General features: G+C 53.7%; 6 protein-coding genes across 6 annotated transcripts; 3 read left to right on the top strand and 3 right to left on the bottom strand.

Annotated features, from left to right (window-relative positions):
* Positions 1-19: 19 nt before the first annotated feature.
* Positions 20-1,857, bottom strand: CLUP02_10823 (uncharacterized protein; the record flags this gene model as incomplete). Its single annotated transcript, XM_049289795.1, has 5 exons — positions 20-361; positions 413-443; positions 502-1,098; positions 1,166-1,420; positions 1,682-1,857. 5 exons carry the CDS (start codon positions 1,855-1,857, stop codon positions 20-22), a joined length of 1,401 nt encoding a protein of 466 aa, XP_049146940.1.
* Positions 1,858-3,413: 1,556 nt separating this feature from the next.
* On the top strand, positions 3,414-6,888 carry CLUP02_10824 (uncharacterized protein; the record flags this gene model as incomplete). Its single annotated transcript, XM_049289796.1, has 16 exons — positions 3,414-3,523; positions 3,629-3,720; positions 3,762-3,883; positions 3,939-4,090; positions 4,155-4,278; positions 4,343-4,388; positions 4,444-4,474; positions 4,541-4,680; positions 4,755-4,860; positions 4,970-5,698; positions 5,771-5,914; positions 5,971-6,243; positions 6,395-6,431; positions 6,524-6,612; positions 6,704-6,759; positions 6,824-6,888. The coding sequence occupies 16 exons, from the start codon at positions 3,414-3,416 to the stop codon at positions 6,886-6,888; spliced, it is 2,316 nt and encodes a 771-aa protein (XP_049146941.1).
* An 80-nt stretch (positions 6,889-6,968) lies between these two features.
* On the top strand, positions 6,969-8,330 carry CLUP02_10825 (uncharacterized protein; the record flags this gene model as incomplete). Its single annotated transcript, XM_049289797.1, has 5 exons — positions 6,969-7,053; positions 7,120-7,167; positions 7,453-7,797; positions 7,820-8,012; positions 8,144-8,330. 5 exons carry the CDS (start codon positions 6,969-6,971, stop codon positions 8,328-8,330), a joined length of 858 nt encoding a protein of 285 aa, XP_049146942.1.
* A 33-nt stretch (positions 8,331-8,363) lies between these two features.
* CLUP02_10826 (uncharacterized protein) lies at positions 8,364-8,675 on the top strand (the record flags this gene model as incomplete). The annotated part of the gene is made up of 2 exons (XM_049289798.1): positions 8,364-8,408; positions 8,493-8,675. The coding sequence occupies 2 exons, from the start codon at positions 8,364-8,366 to the stop codon at positions 8,673-8,675; spliced, it is 228 nt and encodes a 75-aa protein (XP_049146943.1).
* Positions 8,676-8,767: 92 nt separating this feature from the next.
* On the bottom strand, positions 8,768-9,380 carry CLUP02_10827 (uncharacterized protein; the record flags this gene model as incomplete). Its single annotated transcript, XM_049289799.1, has 3 exons — positions 8,768-9,022; positions 9,108-9,202; positions 9,272-9,380. 3 exons carry the CDS (start codon positions 9,378-9,380, stop codon positions 8,768-8,770), a joined length of 459 nt encoding a protein of 152 aa, XP_049146944.1.
* Positions 9,381-11,022: 1,642 nt separating this feature from the next.
* CLUP02_10828 (beta-ketoacyl synthase) lies at positions 11,023-20,140 on the bottom strand (the record flags this gene model as incomplete). Its single annotated transcript, XM_049289800.1, has 11 exons — positions 11,023-11,190; positions 11,284-11,500; positions 11,541-11,782; positions 11,888-12,081; positions 12,123-12,327; positions 12,382-12,714; positions 12,772-12,831; positions 13,434-13,466; positions 13,522-19,437; positions 19,494-19,785; positions 19,848-20,140. The coding sequence occupies 11 exons, from the start codon at positions 20,138-20,140 to the stop codon at positions 11,023-11,025; spliced, it is 7,953 nt and encodes a 2,650-aa protein (XP_049146945.1).
* Positions 20,141-20,158: the final 18 nt, after the last annotated feature.

Below are 20,158 nucleotides of genomic sequence, written 5' to 3' on the forward strand. Positions count from 1 at the left end.
GGGCAGACAACTAGGAAAATCAAAAGGCAGAAAGCAGGGTGGGTTGAAGGAGACGGCATCTGTTGGTTTGTGCTGAAAAGCATATCCCAGAAACTGCGCTGTGCTCCGGTGTCGTGTTGTGAAGGCTGATGCTGATGAGGGTCATGATGGTTGCCATGATGGTGGTGGTGTGTGCTGAATCTAGAGCTTGGTGAGCTTGAGCTGGGGCCTGGTCAAGGACAGGATACCCTGCCCTCGGATAAGGCAAAGAGGTGGGACGGTAGTAAACGGTTCGTTCCAAGTTGGCGTGGTAAAAAGCAAAATGGTCAGAAACAGCGACTGGGACAAGGAAGTGGGAGCAGAGGGTGATGACGCGGGCTACCTTTACTGTGGATTATGCTCAGCATGCCATGTCCACACACGGTTTTCTAACTTGGTATGGATACAGTGAGTCTTCCAAGTGCCTTGTGGAAGGTGAAGCTCCGCAAGCACGGAAGATGGAACGGTACGGTAAGATTCTACAGCGAGGCAAAGCAAGGCGAGGCAAGGTGAGGTGAGGTAAGGCAGGGCAAGGCCAGAAGGGTCCAGGCGTATCTGTGGGCAGTAAGGTATCCGATCAGCTCGATCAGACCCAGGTCCGAACCAAGCTGGTAGAGTGGACAGTGGAACTGAGATAGGAACAAGAAGCCATGTGCAGGGATCAGGATAGGCCGTAGGTTAGGGGTGGACGTTGCTTCGGGGAGAAGAATCGAAGGCTCAAGAAGACGGGACTGTACCTTGATCAACAAAAGAGGGACGAGATGCTTTCCTTTGGGCCTCTCCGTAGGGGAGTATGCCGGGCAACCGACGGCAGGCGGATGTGCTCGCACGCTGGGGCTGATTGGCTCGGCCGGTTGGAACAGACCAGGCATTGGTCCGAGGACGAATGTGTGTGCGAGGACGACGAAGAAGAAGGGCGAGCGGGAGGACGAGCTTGGAAAGACGATGGACAAGGGGGAACTCGGTAGCGAGGGACGGACTGCAAAGTTGAAAGACACGGTTGACACGGGGGCCGCGGGTACGGGCGAGAGGTGATGATGTCGGGGAGTTGGAGGTGAAGGTGGAGAGGCGGAAAAGAAGCTAAGAGCAATCCATGTCTTTGGGGTAAAAAAAAAAAAAAACGTAGTTAAGAAACAGAGGAACAAACGAAGAGCGAAGGGCAATTGAGGTGAAGTGGCATGTCAGAGTCAGATTCGGATGTGTGAAGTCCCAGACTCCCAGTGGAGGTGAGAGAGGGTGAGGTGGAAAAAGACAAAGTACCTTTTCCAAGAGGGCGAATGGGGTGATGGGAAAGTCAACCACGCCCAGAAGGGGGGGCCTTGCCGCCTTGGGGCCTTGCCTGGGCAAAAAGATGACAACAGCGAACGGTACCTCGGGCGACGGTAGATGATTGGACGTGGGCCTGTGGGCTTAGGTAAGATGACGGTTCCAACATGTACCTCGTTCCAAGTACCGTTTCTCTGTGCCTTTCTCTTTCTCTCACTCTTTCTCTCACACACTCTCTCCATGTGCCTTATTACCCTCGCCATGACAGGCCGTCCGTGAATTCTCTTTTGAGAGGCACGTATCAGGTCGCTTACCTTCCTTACCTCACGGTAATAAGGTATCCCTACCTTACGGATGTTTGTTCTTCATCAATCGTTGTCTTTGTGATGATACCCACATACCTGATGACCTTGGTACGGAACAATGAATGTGTAACGTGAGGAAAAGGAAGAGGCGGCCAACCGATAAGACCCAGAAACATGTCCGCTTCACCTTGCTCAAGGTGCTTAGCTGGTATTCTTCGGCGCCTTGTTTCGAGGAAATCTCTCCGTGTCTACCATTCTCCATGGCCATGTGACTCGACTACGAGGTGCTCCCCCCCCTCCTCCCTCTCCTTCTCCTACCCGTCTCTCATTGTTTCGTGGGATCACCGTAATTCTGCAGCTTTTTCAGCTGCAATGTGCCCTCATTAAGTCGCCGATAGCGTCTTCATATTGGCCCACACTTCCTCTAAATGTGCCACTCACTCATGCCTCATGCCTCATGCAGCATCGCGATATCTCGCTTGCCTTAGAGCTTCCACTGCCTCTGCCTTGGTCAGTGGTCTACCTTACCTTAGGTTAGGTGGTTCAGGTTGCTGTTCGCTGCCTCTCAAGTCTTCTTCACAACTTCCCATCCATACCTAAGGTACCTCGCACTCGTCCCCAGTTCTCCAAAAAGGCGAGGGTAAAGATAGGGTGGGGCCACGAGCCTAACCATGCACGACACGAGCAGGGGGGGGAACGAAGACCCCTGCAATTCCAGAGACAGGGGGTCCCTGAGTAAACGGTGCGGATGGGGTGAGATCTCCCCCCCTCGCCCTTGCCCCCCTGCCTCCTTTCACCGAGTACGTATCTTACCTCCTCCTGCGGGAAGAAGCTTGGACCTCACACAGAGAGGCACGTAACCAGCAATTGGGCGGCTTCCGTGGTGTGTGTTCAAGGTTTCCCTTCCCTGCCTTTGCCTCTCCCTTCCAAATATTCGTCTCTTGCTAATACCTGACCGAGACTTGCTCACCTTGCTTACACTGATTTGATTTAGTCTTTGATTTCAGATACATGGATATACGAACTGCCTTGATTGTATGGAATCTTGGAGCACAATCTACAACACGCCAACGCTCTCGACATGACTCCATGGAACATTGCGTGATATGCAAACTTCAGACACTGTGCTGATAGCCATACGTAGTCCTGGCAAGACGGTACCCGAATATGCTGCCAGTGTCCAATGTAAGCAACATGCACGCTTCTTACTCTTGATGCACATGTATCCAATGTGCATGTGGTCTCCTTGACTGCGGATCAGAGACTAGAGTACCTAGGAACAGCCGCCAGATGCTATTTCCTTTTCTTTCCCGTCTCCGTGACAGGCAAAATAAAGTACGACTGACTCCTGCAAAGCCACGGGTTGCGGACAAAGCGTTTGTTTCCTGTCTTGTGTCTCGCTCCAGATTCAGATTCGGATTCAGATCCAAAACCATGACAACTTGTCACCCGGTTCCAACATACAACGTCCTCATGTTCCCAGGCATAACATTTTGTGTATAAGATGCACGATTGTGTGCATAGACTGCTTTCTCCAGTTGACTAGCAAGCTATGTACGTACTCGGACAAATACGAGGCCCATGGAGAGACATCGCAGGGTAGGTTGGCTAGCAACGGTCCCATTCGTGTTGGACGCAAAGTACCGGAACATCGGCCGAGATAAAGCAAAGACTTCGAAGCTCCGGATAGCAGATATGATCAGAGACGAGGAGCTCACCCACCAAGTGGCGTCCATGCTTGGCGAACTGCCAATCTTACGGCCCGTTATCGTGATTCAGATTTCTTCGTATCCTATGAGCTTCTTGCAAAAAGAGTTTGGTTGAATGCCCTCTTCTCCGCTTTCCGACCTGAAGTGTGCTCGTCATCCATCTACGACTCTTTCTTTCTCAAACCTCGTCTTATTCATAACAGCTGTGGCCGTTGTGGTCCGAAGGTCCGAAGCCACTTGAAGCCAAGGCGCATCGTGTTTCCACGTTCTGCTTTCCTCTTTGAGACTATGTTCCTAAGTTTTTCCATCACCCCTAGACCCTCTGGGCAGTTTTCTTCATGGCGCTATCCCGCTTGCCTCCCAACATGATTCGGATGAGGCAGCGATTCAGAACCACTGCTGCTTCGACAGCATTGATGGCTGTCCCCCTCCTGTCAGCCAAGGTGGCTGAAGTGTCGCCGAGCAGAGGCCGCCTTCGCCGCCGCGCCCAGGGCGCCGCAGAGTTCCCAGCGTCTCACCACGACGATTGACGGGAACACGCAATTCCCGCAGTTCCTGAGACGAACAGGAGGAGACAAACGACACGTTGACGTCTGCCGAAACTCTCGCAGCGTACTGCATCAGTCAAACTGCTGGCCAGTGGCCCGGGGCTCCCGCACAGAGCTCAGAGCACCTCAGCTACCTTACCTTTACCTTGCCTTACCTTATCCGCGGAAATGATAAGGTACGGACAAGGGAGGTCCCAGCCCCCCGAGAGCCGCTTCTAGACTCTGGTGTGACAGAAGTTATGAGGTGAGTTTGCCGATTTCTAGTCTTATTCTATGGTGGTCAAAGTGGCCTTGGTATCCTGGGAAAGCATCGACGACGCAGGTTCGAGTCAGAATCGGATCCTTTGGAGACGGATTGAATTGCGTGGCCAAGTCGGAGGTAAAGGAAGCAAGGAAGCGGAGCATCCCAGTATCTACCTACGTTACACATATGTAAGAATCGCTCTTACCCCAGCATGAATTTGGGACCCAAGGCATGCATGGTGGTTCTTTCTAGCTGATCTCAGGACATGCACAGCACAGAGCTGATGCCTTGAGCACATGTCGGGCTGCCTGAAGGAGGGTGAAAAAATAGAAGCTCACTTTAGTGAGGTGTAGCAGGTGAGGTAGCTTCTCTCAATGGTAAAAGGTAAGATCATGTACAAGTTACTTTACCGCGATGGGGGTTGCCTCAGGAATCACCCCAGCTGCACAGAGAAAATGGCCGAGACCCACTTGACACGGCACGGAAGCGCACCGCGGCCGTGGGAAAAGACGGAGCACAAGGAAGGAGGCGGGGCGATGGGGACGGCAGGAACGGCAGGGAACACCACACGACGGGCGGCTATGCTTTCCGTCCCCTCAAATGGACTGGACTTGCCTTACTACCTAAGGAGGAAGAGTCCTGGGGATTGACCCACTTCTTCCAGCTCAGGGCAGGCGCGGGCAGACAACCTGCCCTAAGGTGACCAGGCACCCCGACGGCAGGCACGTCCTCCGTTCTGTCCCCATCACGCTCGTGGCTCGCTCACCTCTGTGCCTTCCTCGTGTAAATTTTCCTGAAGACCAAGGCAGTCGCTACCTTACCGTAACTTTTTCTTCCTTCTTGGTCGATTCCATTTCCGGTAAGGTGCGCTCGCGCAAGGTCTCCCTTTGCGCTCCTTTGGCTCCTTCCACGTCCCTTGCCGTTGGGACTGAGGTTACCTTTACCTTACTCTCCCGTCACACCCGGACCATGCTCCGACACGACGGCACTGCAACCTGACATCGTAAATCAACCTACCCTCGATCGACTCGGCATTCTTTGGCTCCCATCAATGCTGCTCCAACATCGTCTGTGGTTCTTCCCCCCGATTTCTAGAATCCCATGTTTCGAAACACAAACTGCTGCCGTCGTCCCAGGAACTGCACCATCCTGTACCCGTGCAACCCGCAGCAACACGCTCCTCTCATCGACTCCCGGAACCACCATCAATCACCATCAGTGCCATCCATTAGCAAACGCCAACGGCTTCACCATCGATAGCATTGCCTCCTCCATCATCAGCACGAGCATCAGCTTGAGCCTGCCTTGCATTGCACCGCACGGCATCCCACCTCCCTCAGCTTCTGCCTACGCCTGCACCCAGACGCACAGAGCCAACTCACGGCCGCTTCACCTGCCAAGTACTCCTCCCAGCGCCTCCGACGAGGATTACGTGCCACCTGCTTCGCTGCAACCTCCTACTCCTCTTCCGCCCTGTACTTTCGTTTTTGCAGCTGTCAGGATCTCATGCTGCGTCAAGCCAGCCAAATGGCTACTTACGCAACCTCTTCGACCTAATGCACAATCTCGAGGCCCCTGTCTTTCCTCGGACCTCCGTTGGGAATCTTGGTTCGCTCGTCGACCTAGTCCACCACTCATTGGACGCCTGTCGTCTTGAATACTCATGACCAACTGAAGCAGGCGGTTCACTGCCAAGGTTGTTGCAGTAACGCCCAAAACCCAAGGCCACAGCACACCAAGGCCCACATTCGGATGCCGGATCGACGATACCCATGTGCCGAGATATCTCTTCATGTCTCCGACCAAGACGATAACTCCACCATTGTTCGAGACAGTGAGACACACTACCCTCAACAGCCTGTTTGATCTTACTGTACCAGATCAAAGCTCAACCGTCAATCGCTAATCGCCAATCGAAAGACCCGGTGTCTAAGACGAACAAATGAGTGCGAAGACAGCAACAATACCCGAGACCTCGACACCGTTGATCTCTCATCGCACTTCCCTGCTATTTGCAAGCCGCGTCTGCAGACCCCGTGCGACGTCACAATGCCACAGCAGCCATTAGGACCCAGAACGGCAATAGCTCGCCAACGGGCGGCCGATTGCGTCGATCGTTCAGCCAGCATACTGTCGCCATACCCCAGGACTGAGTAACGCCACTTCAGTTCTTCAATGGCACAAAATATGACAAAGTACAGAACATACTTCCCATTCCGTAAAGCCTCGAGTTTGGTGGCCGTGCACCTGGACTGGACGGCTTGCATGCCAAATGATGTCGGGAGTTGACACCACCGAAGACAGGGCGCAGAAAATAGCAAAGCAGTGGCCAAACTCGCTTGTCTAGCTTTTTTCCTCAATCAAGCCATTCCTTTTCTCCCTCTACTTAGGGAGTCGTCGGAGAATTGGGGCAAGTGAGGCTGAAGATGACAGCGGTCCGGCATCTACATACGGCGACGATCGTCCTCAATAGTGTCTTGTGCCATTGCCCCGCGGATATCTCCCGAGAAGCGAGACAGCCAGTAAACCCGGCAAATCTTATATGATGACATCCCTGTCCTTATGAAAGCGCGTTGTCCTTCACCGTTCCTTACGACCCTATCGCGCTTTCAGCATACCAGATTTGATTGGTCCCCAAGTCCCGGAGTTGGGTCAGCATCATCCGAACGGTGAGGTTGGGGGAAATCCCCCACTCATGGCTTCAAGATTAGTACGGTCCACGACTCTAATAAGACACCAAGAACCTGACGCCTGGACGTAAGGTTACCAAGTCAGTCATAGCGACCGTTGCTGATTAGCATGTCGTTCTCGTACACCACAAAAGGAGCAATAGCCCTCCCCAAAGGGAAGTGATCCTCATTTCGAGCAGAGCTGAGAGATGTCAGCCACGGCCAAAGGAAACAAGTTGGCGTCTGGCGTGGTCTTCGCCCTTCCAATAGAATGGAAGCCCTTCCAGTCCAACAGTTCCTTGATAAGCTGCCGGTTCAAATTTGGGAACTCTTAGGTCCTTGTCGAAAACGTATCAACAGAAGATGACATCATACTCGGAGTTATGGGCCGCGACGTGGCTCCCCGAGGTGTGTTCTCGTCCCTTTCCAAGCAACGCTAGAGCTATTCTGAAGCATCAGCCCTCAACGTTCGAGCGTGGCGTCGATACGTGGGGTTGAGTACGGATATCAGGCATACAAAGACCCAAAGCCTACCAATCTTAGCGCGCGCAAAGTTGTTTCAAGACACTGTCCAGTCGCCCAAAGACAGACAGCATGACATTCCGGATTAGGACTCTCGCAGGCAATCTACAAAGCCGACAACCAGCAGAATCTTTTTTCATTGTGTCCAACAACGCATCTTGATTAACTGAGACACCGTTCTACCGATCCATCAACTAAAGAAAGGAGGGGTGCCTCATTGCGAAACAATTCTTTGGATTTCTTCGAGCAAAGCAAACAAGCTCAACGCTAAGTTCCAGTGGACTGCAATTCCCCTTCAGCCCTTGTCCCTCAAATGCCTGCTTTCGGATAGAGACAAGTCGATACCATTGACAGCCAAAATCTCGCACGGGCTTCCACTTTGGCCAGTTCTGGTGAGATCTCCACCAAACGAGGCCTTCCAACGTCGATCATGTCATGTTTCGGACGAATCTGGGGACTCTGACAGCGCAAGGGTCAAGTCGGCCTTGAGACTCGACAGATCTTGCAATTTTGCAAGTGCGTCTCTTCTGATCCACAGATCAATGGATGTACTTTGCGGGCGCCAATAACCCCGCAACAACAACCCGGTTCCTTTGCTTGCTCCTGCTCCCGGTGGAGTCTGATCCATGCGCTGGCAACTCATCGCTATTACCGGCCTGTTTGATTGATGGTGTCTATGTTCAAAACACTGACAACAACGATATCGGCCCCGAAAAGAAAGATCCGACTGGGTGACGGCTCGTCCCTCCAAATCAATCGTCCTCTATGCACAATTGTTGCTTATTCCAGCAGACTTTGGCGCACCGGACTTTCACTATTGGCTGATTATTCGTTATTTACGCCCAACAACTCGACTGTCTAGGTTGCGCAACCAGATGAAATGCAAGCCGCCGCAGATCCGCATGTGGAGTTTGATGACAGTTACACCAAGAATTTGTGATGCTACTGTCCCGTATAGCGGTAAGCACCAGCAACTGGCCAATATCGTCTCTGAGCCCCGGAAGGGATCTCATTCTCACCAGCCTGTGTTTGATCCTACCCAGGGATGAGCGCACTGAGAAACGTCGTGTATCCAGACGACAATGAGCGTTCAGGCACCTTATCTTCGGCCGCACAGCAACTGCGACGTACGTGTTCTCGAACTCCCTATTCAAGGCCCAAAAAGGCTGGTGTGGCTGGAAATAGGACTCCCAGTGGTTCCAAGGATATAGTCATCCTGGCTCCGCGTTCCTATGGTTTCGACCATCAACAACAATGGGCACCCGGACGGCACAGACGAACAGACTACAGCGATGGTGCGAACCAAGTCAGTCAAGGAGGTTCACCAGGCACGTGATATTGCCCTCTCACCCATCGCTGTCCAGCCAACTCCTAGCACAGAAGCGGCCGATTAAACGCTCCCGTCCGGCCCCAAGCTAGCGCTTTCACCGTATCGTCGTTTATTTCAGTATCCTCCACCGGAGCGTACTAAGGCCTTCGGGTGCGCTTAGGCATGCAAGGTCAAAAGAAACGACAAAGGCAATATCCTATTCTTCCTCGTATGACGGCAGCATGCTTTCAGATTATTCCTTCCAGCGGAATACGATGTGTTGCCACGCGCTCTAAGAGCCTTATCCTTTCGCGTGGCCTCCGTCAAGTTTGCGAGGCAAAGAGGCCTCTGTAGTTCGTGATCCTCATCTCGAATGTCGCGAACACGGCGTATGAGAACAAAGGCAAGCGTGAGGCAGCCGCTAACAAGCAGCTATCCGTAGCCCCTACCTGGCAATGCTCGGCCGGTCAGAATATTAATCTTTGCACTCACTCGGGGAGGGTACCGTCGAGCTTACCACCAAGCCAACAGACGATTTGCGAACCAGCATGTCGATTTCTCGACGTTGCTTGGGTTTCTTCGCAATTGACACATTGATAATCACCCCATTGCCTCATAGGTCGGCTGTGATATTCAATCGGAGACTTGAAAGGACGTTGTCTCGCTGAACGATACACAAACGGCTTGCTGCTCCAAAACTTCGCAGAATTGTACGGCAGTGCGACCGCCACATAAGTTCCGTGTAGGTTCCGATATCAGAGTCGTGTAGTCGAAGGCGAGAATGGAGCATGCAGAGAGAACCTATTCTGTCTCCAGACCGAGCGCGAGCTTCAATTGAGACGCGATATTACGGCCCTTTCTTCTCCGCGATGCTGGTGCGGCAGCGCCGAATGTAGGCGTCATGACGAGGACATTTGGCGAAGCGATGGGGCCTAAGGCTATCTTGCCATCTCAATTACGTACGAAAGGGAGCGACAGCACTCGCAGCTCGCGGTGCGACTGGTCATCCCACGATGCACTAGTTGCGTCGGTACGGGGGAATGCATTGGATCAAGACCGACGAGTGTCGGTTACATAGCACCAGACAGCGACCCGTGCCGCTTCCACGCCTCTACCATCCATTCGGTAGCGCCCTCGTGAATCAAAGGGAACTGGTGTACCAAGGGTCGCGTTCTATCCCTGCTGCAGCGACGTGGCTATCTCCCCAGGTCCCTCCAGCCGGAACTCTCGTATCGCAGAGATGTGATACAACAGTCGATAGTCCCGGTCACAGGACTCGAGATGGCGACTAACCGACACTTTTGTGGCAATTTACATGGACTTTTACTGATTGCACTGGTCATTGACTGGCCTCATGGTGCTTTTGAATCACCTCTCATGTCATACAAGGAACCATATGACGAGAAATGAGATTGCTCTTTCTACCCGCAGCTTGGCGATGCTGTCGAATACAATACAAATATCCCGACCCCAAAAATGGGTTCTTGAAAAGGATCATGGAAGCGTTTGACATGATACGCGTTGTTGATGACCATGCTGTGCTGAATTGAGCTTGTGTTCAACTCAGTGGGTGCTCACCGACGGGGAGCCGCATGGAAGGGCCTCCATGTGGGCGGATATGATCGACCCGGCAAATGCGACGTCGATGTTGCCGCTCGCCGAAGGCGGGCGCTTGGATAAATCGCAGCCCCCCTCTTGGACAGGAGTAGTGTTCCTTTCAAAACCCCACGAGGACGATAGTGCAGATTGTACATGCAGGCGGAAGTCGACGGGTACGAGCGGAAGATAATCGATGCAGGTTCCAATGCGCAAAGTATTCTTACACGGCTAGGCCGGTGGTTTCTTTGGGCACCCGATCCCCTTGCCCTCGTAGCTGCTGATGCCTGTCTTCGCGCCCGCATCAGTTGTTGCGACACCAGATGACAGCTACGTCTTGAGGGGATCTCTCAATCACTCACACTTGCTGCTCCCTGCGAAAATGCAAGATGCAGGCGAGGCCGGGGCTATAGTCTGACCTGTCTCACTCAACAGGTCTAGGTCTATGTAATCATTGTACTCCGTACCATGGATGTGTTATGGCGAGATGACGAAACAAGACACAATATAGGAGTGTCCATCGAGTACAGCAAGAGACTGCAGCAGGCTGTGGTGAAGATCACTGTTCCTCGCGGCGCGATTCTGTTCTTCAGAGACCCCGGAGAGATATGTCTATGCTTACAAACGCGCGCGCACACGCGTGGTCATGTGCCTGGCGGATATGCACGTGGTATCCCTTCCAAGACAGTGTCGACACTCAAAGGCTTCTGAGACAGACACGGGTGGTCAGCGGCACTACGGCCCTTGATCCAGAACACTACCTAACCCCAGCAGTGAAGAAGGTGAAGAGGAGGGGGGGTAGGGAAAGTGAATGGTCAGAGGGAAATTTGGAACGCCTAGGTCTCGCTCGACATTGACTCGGGAGGGAATCCGGGGCAGAGTCGAAGGGGGAGGAAAGGGAGGGTCATGTGGCATTTGAGACCATCTTGTGGTATCGGGTACAGAGTGGCACATGTAGTGCCAATGTACCAATGGTACATTGGACATTGGAATGTGGTTGTGGTCTTTTCGACCACTTTGTCGGATACCATATCACGGATTCGTCGACAATGGCGACGAGTTGCAAGAATCAGAGAAGACCAAAGGTATGTTTACACCAGCTCGTTGGTTAGGATGCTGATAGCGCTCAGGAGCGGTGGGATGCTTTCTTGGAAAACGTAATTGTATTGGTAAAGCAACATCTCGATGTTACTTCGCGAGACACTTATTGGGTGGTTGGCACTCGGCCCTGAGACGGAACCGGAGTCGAAGATGTCTCCCGGCAATGCCATCACAACCGCGACCGCGTGCTGCTTTTTTTTTGGGGGAGCACTGCTTCGAAAACACATACAGCGAGATCTTAGAATGGTTGCACTATCCGGTTTCCAGGTAGATTTGCTTCATTTCGTGTGGCCCAGCGCAAATTATCACGTTATCCGGTTGTCGTATCATGCATATGTCGTCTACAACCCAGGCCCGGGATTCGGGTTTCATTGGGAGGGTGACTCCTGAGCTGGCAGAGAGATGCCGTCGTCTTCTCTTCCGAATGGGATTCGCAGGCGTCACATTGTACGAACGATACGATGCGGATTCCATTCCAGCGGAAGATCGCGATAGCTACTTGATCAAAATCGGAAAACCCTGGGTCAGCACATAGATGAGGCCTGGATCTATCGTTCCGTCACACAAATGCGTCTCGCGGGGGGGGGGGATAAGCCGTACGTTAAAGTTTGTCGCCGTAATCGCATCATCGGGTTTCCGCTTTGCCTTTCGTTTTACGTCTGCCCTGCCATGACGTTGGCGGGTGGGGGAGGGAGGAGGGGCGCGGATAGAGAAGGAGGGAAAGACCAGATTTGGGTACTTGGGACGGGCGAGGATCTTCACACGAGAAATCTGGTGTGCCTTGCGGAGAGGATCTACGAATCGGGAGGGGGGGCAAGGACATGGTTGTGTCAACTGTTCTTTGTCTCCATGCACGAGACGAGATGATTGCCGTGTATGGCGTTCTGGAGGGGAACGAGTTGGAGATGCTGTAATGCGTGATGGGATCGGAAAGGGAAGTGGGTAGGTATGGACGAGGGTAGGTATGGATGAGGGTAGGTGGGTTCTGGGCGAAAGAGATATAATCCAAGGGCCCGGCCGAGCATCATGGATGATCCCATCTAGAGGAGCATGCGGTGGGGTGGATCGAAAGTATGGGCATATATCTTGAAGACCATCGTCGAGATCGACGAGAAGGGCTTTGCTTTTGACAGAAAATCCCGATGGCCAAAATTGAACAGGAACGGGGTGTGCAAAACGAGCATCTCCTTGTCAAGTACGAGTACGCAGAAGATGGAGACTAACTGATCTTCTTGGCCCTTGGGAAAAGTAGGAAGTATGAGCATGGCGGGACAAAAGGCAAAAAGAAGACCAAGAAAAAAAAAAACTTGTGAAGATATCGGGAACGTGGAATCGGAAGCAGGGGATGCACCCCCATCGTCGCAAGTATCTAACGCGAAAAGCAAGGAACACACGATGCGCGAAGTGATGGCCGCATTGAGACCGCCCTACAACCCACACCTCTCTCTGCTGGAACCTCTGGAACATTGGAGAACCCCTGTGACGGCGAAGTCGCAGCGAAGAATCAAGAGTGCGAACTTGGGATGAGACGAATTCTGACAAGACTGGCAATTTCATGTCAGAAGATTGGATGAAATAGGCAAGGGCTTTCCAAGGTGGATAGACTTGGTACATAAAGATTCACTCACTTGGAAAAGCGGTACGCAAGTTATTTTGACTTTGTGTATTAAACTCAAAGTACTGCTATCTTGTTGGTGAGTACGGCTGAAGCGTACCAATCTATGGACCGTTCGAAAAAATCAATAAAAAACACTAAACACCAAAAGCCATGTTGTGGTTGTAAGGAAAGACAAGAAGATCGTGACAGATAAGAAAAAGGCCGAGCATTATGAGACAGTTACGCCCCTCGTAGTGTAAGTATCCTCCCCCCTTTCTTCCATTTCCCACCCTTCCAGTTATCCCTTCCCTTTGACGTAAATAAGGAATGATTCGTAGATGTATGCCGGTCGCACTTGTACAGGGAGCGGATATCAAATGTTAAGACAGAAAAAAGAAAAATGATGACAAGAAATGAACAATGTAGTAAAAGGAAAAGTAAAGTCAGTCTCATATCATGCTCGCGTCGTCATGTGATGTCCTGTGTCCCTTCTATACCCTGCAATGCGCGTATGCTCATGCTCCGCTATGTAGTTCCTTACTCGCAAACCGCTTCACGAAGGAACTGTCCAAGTTGTTTGGCCTGGGAAACTTGGTTAGTTGATGAATGGATATGAGGTAGAGGACTATAGACTTACATAATCGCCATGCATCATGGAGAAGTGGTTGCCAGGCATGTGCCTAGTCCTGAACTTGTTGATGTCCAGGTACTCATCCCAACGGTTGGCACCAAAGTCGGTTCTGTTGTCCAGAAGGAAGAGTGCGTGCCCCGTAGGGTAGGGGTCAGGGCGAGGGTCGGATGGCAAGTGGCAGACACCGTCCTCGCACCAGATGGCCATGACGTTGGGGCACTTGTCCTTGGGGATGGGCTCCGCAGTGTAGTTGCTGAGGGCAGTGACACTGGCGGCGAAGTGAGGAAGGAGCCATGAGGGGATCTTCTTGTTGTCGTCGTCACCCTCGCCGAGCAGGCCGATGGAGGCGAACCAGGCGTGGAGACTCTTGGGGAGAGGCTCAATGGTGATGGGGCAGGGAGCATCGATGATGATGAGGTTCTCGACACTCTCGCCGGCCTTGGTGAGCTGGTTGACAATCTCGTAGGCGATGACACCGCCCGCAGACCAGCCGGCCAAGGAGTAGGGACCTTTCGGCTGTCTTGCTTTCATGGCTTCGATGAACTTGGAGGCCATGCCGTAGACACCGCACTTGTACTCCTCGGGCGTCTTCATGAAGGGGGAGAAGAGACCCCAGACAGCCCACTGTGTGGAGACCTGGCTGATCTCGGTATAGGAAGTCGCGCAACCACTGCCGTCGGGAACCATCCAAAGGTTCTTGGTGGCAGTGCGGGTGCTGCCTTGAAGAAGGATGGAAGTCGCCTTGCGGTGAGGGTAGTTGTCAATGATCTCTCTTGGTGGAGGGGGCTTGGTGATGGAGGCAGTGGTGTTACCAGGGTGAGTGTTAATCTCTCTGGTAGGCTCCACCTTCTCCCGCCGAGCGACAGGAGCAGCCTTTGCAGGCTTGGGTGCGGCGGCGGCCTTCGGCTTTGGGCCAATGCCAAGAGCCTTCTCGACCTCCAAGAGAGAGGGGTTTGTGACGAAGAGATCGTTGGGAATGTCCTGCCCAGACTTCTCACGGAGAGTGCCTAGGATTGACAAACTCATCAGAGAGTCCATGCCCAGAGCAGCCAAGTCAGGAGCGGCGATAATCTCCTCAACCTCGACACCCATCTCGGTGGCAATGGTTTCACGAAGGATGTTCTGAAGATCATCACAATCCTCCTCCTGAGCATCGCCCTTGACTGAGCGGTCGCTCTCCTCGTAGGGAGTAGTGACGTTGGAATCAGACTCAAGCTCGGGGGTCTCGGAGACAGAGCCACTAGAATCACCAGAGTCCTGGACGTAACTATCCTTACGGTCCGGGCTCTCGAACTGGCCAAGGAAGATCTTGAAAGCTCCGATGGTGGGATACTCGACGAAAGCGTGAGAGTCAATGTCGATGTCAAGCTCCTCACGCATTCTGCCGGAGACGGTCAAAGCCATCAGTGAGTCACAGCCCAGATCAGTGAAGGCGATGTTGTCAGCGAGTTCATCTTGGGTAACACCAACTTCCTTCGCTAGGATGTCAAACACATCTTGGACGACGGAGCGCTTGGAGAGCTTGGCGTTGACAGCTTTGAGGTTGCTTGCAGTGACCTGCTTGGAGGCCTTCTCCTTGCCGCTCTTCTCCTTAGCGGGAGCAGCCTTGGCAGGGGCAGCAGCCTTGGGTGCCGTGGCCGCAGTAGCAGGTGCAGCACCTGCCGCAGCACGACCACGAGGAGGAAGAACCATGTTAAGGACCTTGCGAGGGATGGACTGGAACTTAACATCGCCAGCAACACCAATGATGCGGTCGCCGTCAAAGACGTACGCATCACCAGCCATCATCTTGGTACCCTTGACAGGCTGCATGCGGACGTAGGAGCGGTAAGTCTTGGTCTTATCGAGCTTCTCCGTGAATCTCATAGAGCCCCATCCGTGGGAGATGAAGACTTGCTCGCGAGAGTCAATGGCATCGGTACCGTTGATGATGAAGCCAGAAATGTGGCAACAACTGTCAATCCAGTAGGGGTTGAAGAAGAAATCTCCATCTCTGTCGGTAGTCTGGAAGCTGACCTTGGCGGTGGCTTCACAAGTCTTGCTGTCAAGAATGACCTCTTCCATACCCTGGTACTTGGTATCGTAGTCAACCAGAGCAGTGAAAAGCTTGTAAGTCAGGCCACGGCCAATCTTAGAAGCCTTGCCTTGCCTCTCGGCCTCCTCAAGAGCATCGATGCGACCCTTGATGAGGTAGCTGACACGCTCGAACTCGTCAGCCCACTGCTCAGTGCTGCCGTAGACGACCTTGCAAGTGGCGTGCTCGGTCTTCTTGGCACCCTCTCCAGTGTGGAAGCTGACATCGGCGTAGCCGAGCGTTGCGTTGGCAGTAACAGTGGTTCGCAAGATATGAGCATCAAGCTTGTCGTTGAAGATGAGGGTCTTGGGCACCTCGACGTTGGCAACATTCAATCCAATGTTCTCGGTGTCGGGACGAAGCATCTTGTAAGCGTAGTCTGCAACGGTCATGGCCATATCGGCGTAGAGAGTAGAAGGGCACAAGGGTGCGCCGTTGCACAAGTGACCCTCAACGAGAGGGCGGGTGTCGCGCCTCGACAGGTTGGTCTCGGTCTCGATGAGAGCAATATCGCCCTTGACGTCCTCGTTGGTGACAGCATGAATGGAGGTGGTCGATAGCTTGGGCCTGGCAGGCTCGATTTGGAGGGGAGCCTTGACAGCGGAAGGACCACGGTTCTTGGTAAGACACCAATCACCAGTGTACTGGAGCCAGTAGTTCTTCTCGTCGAAAGAGTAGGTGGGAAGATCCAGAAGACGAGTGCAGTTGGTGAAGTCGCGGTGGAACTCATCCCAGTCCAAGTTGATACCAGCAGTGTGGAGAGCGCACAGAGTGTTGCTAAGAATCTTGTAGGTAGGCTCGTTGCGACGGAGGGTGGGCACAGCAATGGTGCTGATGCCGAAGGAAGACTTGACAAAGTTGGCAAGGACGGGGTGAGGGCCGACCTCAAGCCACACAGTCTTCTCATCAACAGCGCCAGACTGCTGGGCGTGGACAAGGCCGCCAAGGAAGTTGACGGCGTCACGGGCGTGGTTGCGGAGGTAAGCAGCGTTGACTGGCTCGTGCTCGACCATCTTGCCAAGGAGAGGCGAGATAATGGGCACGCGTGGCATGTCGAAGCTCACGGAGCGAGCAAGGGTCTCGAAGTCATCCAAGATAGGATCAACCTGGGCAGAGTGGAAGGCGAAGGGCACCTTGAGCTGAGTGCACTTGAAGCCAGCAGTACCAAGGTGCGAGGAAATCTCGGAGATCTTGGCGGCAGCACCGCTGAGGACGGTCTCGCGGGGACCGTTGATGCAAGCAACGTTGACAGCCTCAGCCTGGGCGCCAAGAGCCTCCATGACAGCCTCCACAGGGCCTGTGACAGCAAGCATGGCGTGAGTGCCGGCGGTGCACTTCTGGACCAAAAGCTGGGCGCGAGCTCCAACAAGGTAGATAGTGTCGCTGGCAGACAGGACTCCTGCGGCGTTGAGAGCAGCATACTCGCCCAGGGAATGACCCATGACAGCGCTGGGCAGAATGCCCCAGGAAGCCCAGAGACGGGTGAGAGCCATCTCGAAGCAGCAGAGGCCAAGCTGCACAACAACTGGGGACAGCTTAGTAACGTCGGGCTCGCTACCGTCGATCAAGGACAGGAAGCTGGGGAAGCCATGAATCTGGGCGAGCTGGTTGAACTCGTCGATGCTATCGCGGAAGACGTGATAATGGGCGTACAGGTCCTTGCCGAGACCAACATAGTGAGAGCCCTGTCCCGTGAACATGAAGGCAACCTTGGGCTGCTGGGTAGAGATAGGAGTGAAGTTCTCCTTGAGTCTGTCCTTGAGCAGACGCTGGGCCTCAGGGAGGTCTGAAGCAGCAACGTTCATGCGCCAGTAGTGCTGGATGCGACGGGCAGTGGTGGTGTAGGCCACGTGAGCAAGAGGAGTCTCGGGGTTCTGTTCCATCCAGCCAACAAGTCTCTCGGCGTTGCGGATCATGGCAGCCTTGGACTTGCCGGTGACAGTAACGACCTGGACACTGCGAGGATCGGCCTCAGCATTGGCCGCAAGGGGTGCGTCCTCCAAAAGGAGACCAGTGTTGCCACCAGCAGCACTGAAGTTGTTGACGAAGATGCGTCTGGGCTTACCATCTCTCCTCTTGAAGGGAGTGAGGTGGAATGCAATGTTGACATTGCGCTCTGAAAGGTCCTTGGGGAAACCCTTGTTGATCTCCTTCTTGATACCGACGTGAGGAGGAATCGCGTTCTTCTTCATCATCATCAGCACCTTGGTAAGGGCAGTGACACCAGAAGCAGCTTCTCCGTGTCCAATGTTGGACTTGACAGCACCCAGGTACAGAGGGCGGTCAGCAGCTCTCTTGCGGTCAGCAGGAGCGAAGACGTTGGTAACTGAAAGCATCTCAGTGCCGTCACCGGCCTGGGTGCCAGTACCGTGCATCTCGACGTAATCAACGTCAAGAGGGTCAACACCAGCCTCGTCGAGAATGTGCCTGGACAAGATAGACTGGGTAGGTCCGTGGGGGTGAGTGATGGAAATGGCATCAGCAGAGTGGTTGGTCGCGGTGCCCAAAATGACAGCCAAGATGTTATCCTTGTCAGCGACGGCATCATCCAGACGCTTGACAATGACGGAGGCACAGCCGTCAGCACGGCAGTAGCCATCGGCGCCGTTGTCGAAAGTGGCGCAGGGTCCGGTCTTGGACAGGAACTGGCCACGCGACAGACCTGCGAAAATATCCGGGTTGGTCATGCAAGACAGACCACCGACGATGGCGGTGTCGCAGTCCTTTACCCACAGAGAGTTGCAGGCAACGTTGAGAGCGGCGGCACTGGACGAGCAGGCCGTATCGACGTTCAAACTAGGACCACTGAAGCCAAAGTGGTAGTTGATGCGACCGGGGCCGAAGGCTCTGACACCACCAGTAATGTAGTAGGTGTCGACCTCCTGAGCGGCGTTGATTTCACGCCAATCGTCAGAGGTCTGGCCGTAGAAAGTACCAATACGGTCCAATCTTGTAGAGGGTGTCCTGTTGGGCACATATCCGCACATCTCGAGGGCCTCGTAGGCGGTAGTCAGGGCCATACGCTGCATGGGGTCGGTCTGGAACGCCTCACGGGGAGACATGTTGAAGAAACGGGGATCGAAGTATCCCGGGTTCTCAATCCAGCAACCGTATTGACTGTGACTGGTGTTCACAGCCTTGCCGGTGATATCGTAATGGGTTGCGACCGGGAAACGATCCGCAGGCACGACCCTGTGCACATCCAGACCCTTGGAAAGTAGCTCCCATAGCTTCTCGTGGCTGGCGGCGTCGGGGAAACGACCGGCCATACCAACGATGGCCAGCTTGCACTTTCCGCTGGAGCCGTGGTTGCCAATAGGAGAGTTGTAGCTTTCTCTCTGGATTCTAGGTCCAGGGCGGACGGTAACGTCCAACTGTGTCTTGTCCTTGATCAACTTGGAAAGAGTCTCGGCATTGTGTGTGGGTCCGAAGGGGATAACGAGGCAAGTTGACCCCTCGAAGTCGCGAGCAGTCTCGATACATCCCTCAATACCTTTCTGGAATTGAAGCACATCAATGAGGCACTCGTGTGTGACGGCCTTGATGAGAGACTTGGTGTCGGTCTCGGCGAACCAAATGCCCTTGGTGCCTGACATAATGGCAGAGCGAGGCTTCGTCTTAGCCAGAATCTCGGCGACCTTGGGGTCGTTGAGGCGCAGGATCTTCTCGATATCTGCGGTACCGTGAAGGTGTGATGCGTGGTAGGGTCCGTAGACGGGAATAGCCGTCGGCTTGACGCCGAAGACATTCTGGTCCTCAAGGGCCTTGAGGGTAGCCGGCGGTCCTGAGATTGCCAGACTTGATGCCGACACAGCGCTAACGTATGCTTGGCTGGCGACGGGGATATACTGTGGCAAGGTTAGAGGCCGTAGATGAGACGGGACTCTTGAAAAATGAGGCTTACATTAGATTCATGGAAATTAGTAAGTGCCTCTTTGGCTTCGGATTCCTTCAGGCCGGGAAGGATGTGTGTCCAGGGTTCAGATTGACCGACCGGCGGGCTAAGCCTCTCAGCCAACGAGCCGACGTGAGTGCCGGTTCGGAAGGCCATGAGGACTACCTGAACGGCAAGGGGTATCAAGGTAGAGACTGAAGGGGTCGAGGCGATAGCAGCGGCGGCGAAAAGCCCCGTGCAAAGACCCATGAAGAAAGTGTGTTCGTGAACAGAAACATCTTGCGGCTCCTTTTCGTGGCGGCTACACGCTTGTTAGTGGAGATGTCACAGAAAGAACTTTGGCTAGTTGTCCAGGCGACGTACTCGATGTAATGGGCCAACTGGGTGATACACAAGAGGGCGCTGTCGATACCAGGATGCTTGATGCTCTGGGCGTGGTAACGCTCGTTGAGTTGGCGGAGCGTCAGGAACGTGGGGAGCTTCGACCGTTCCAACTTCCCCAAACCATCGATCTCCTCCCTCAAAGCCTGGCCAGCCTGGTCGAGGAACGTCTTCGCAAGGGTGCTCGGATTCCCTGAACGGCAGAACTCGGCGAGAAATCCATGGGTATCAAGTGACTGATCTCCGAAGAGGAGATAAGACATCATGTCGGCCATCTTGAAGGGTTGTCGACA

The sequence above is a fragment of the Colletotrichum lupini genome, chromosome 5, assembly GCF_023278565.1.
Source record: "Colletotrichum lupini chromosome 5, complete sequence".
In the NCBI taxonomy this organism is placed as follows: Eukaryota; Fungi; Ascomycota; class Sordariomycetes; order Glomerellales; family Glomerellaceae; genus Colletotrichum; species Colletotrichum lupini.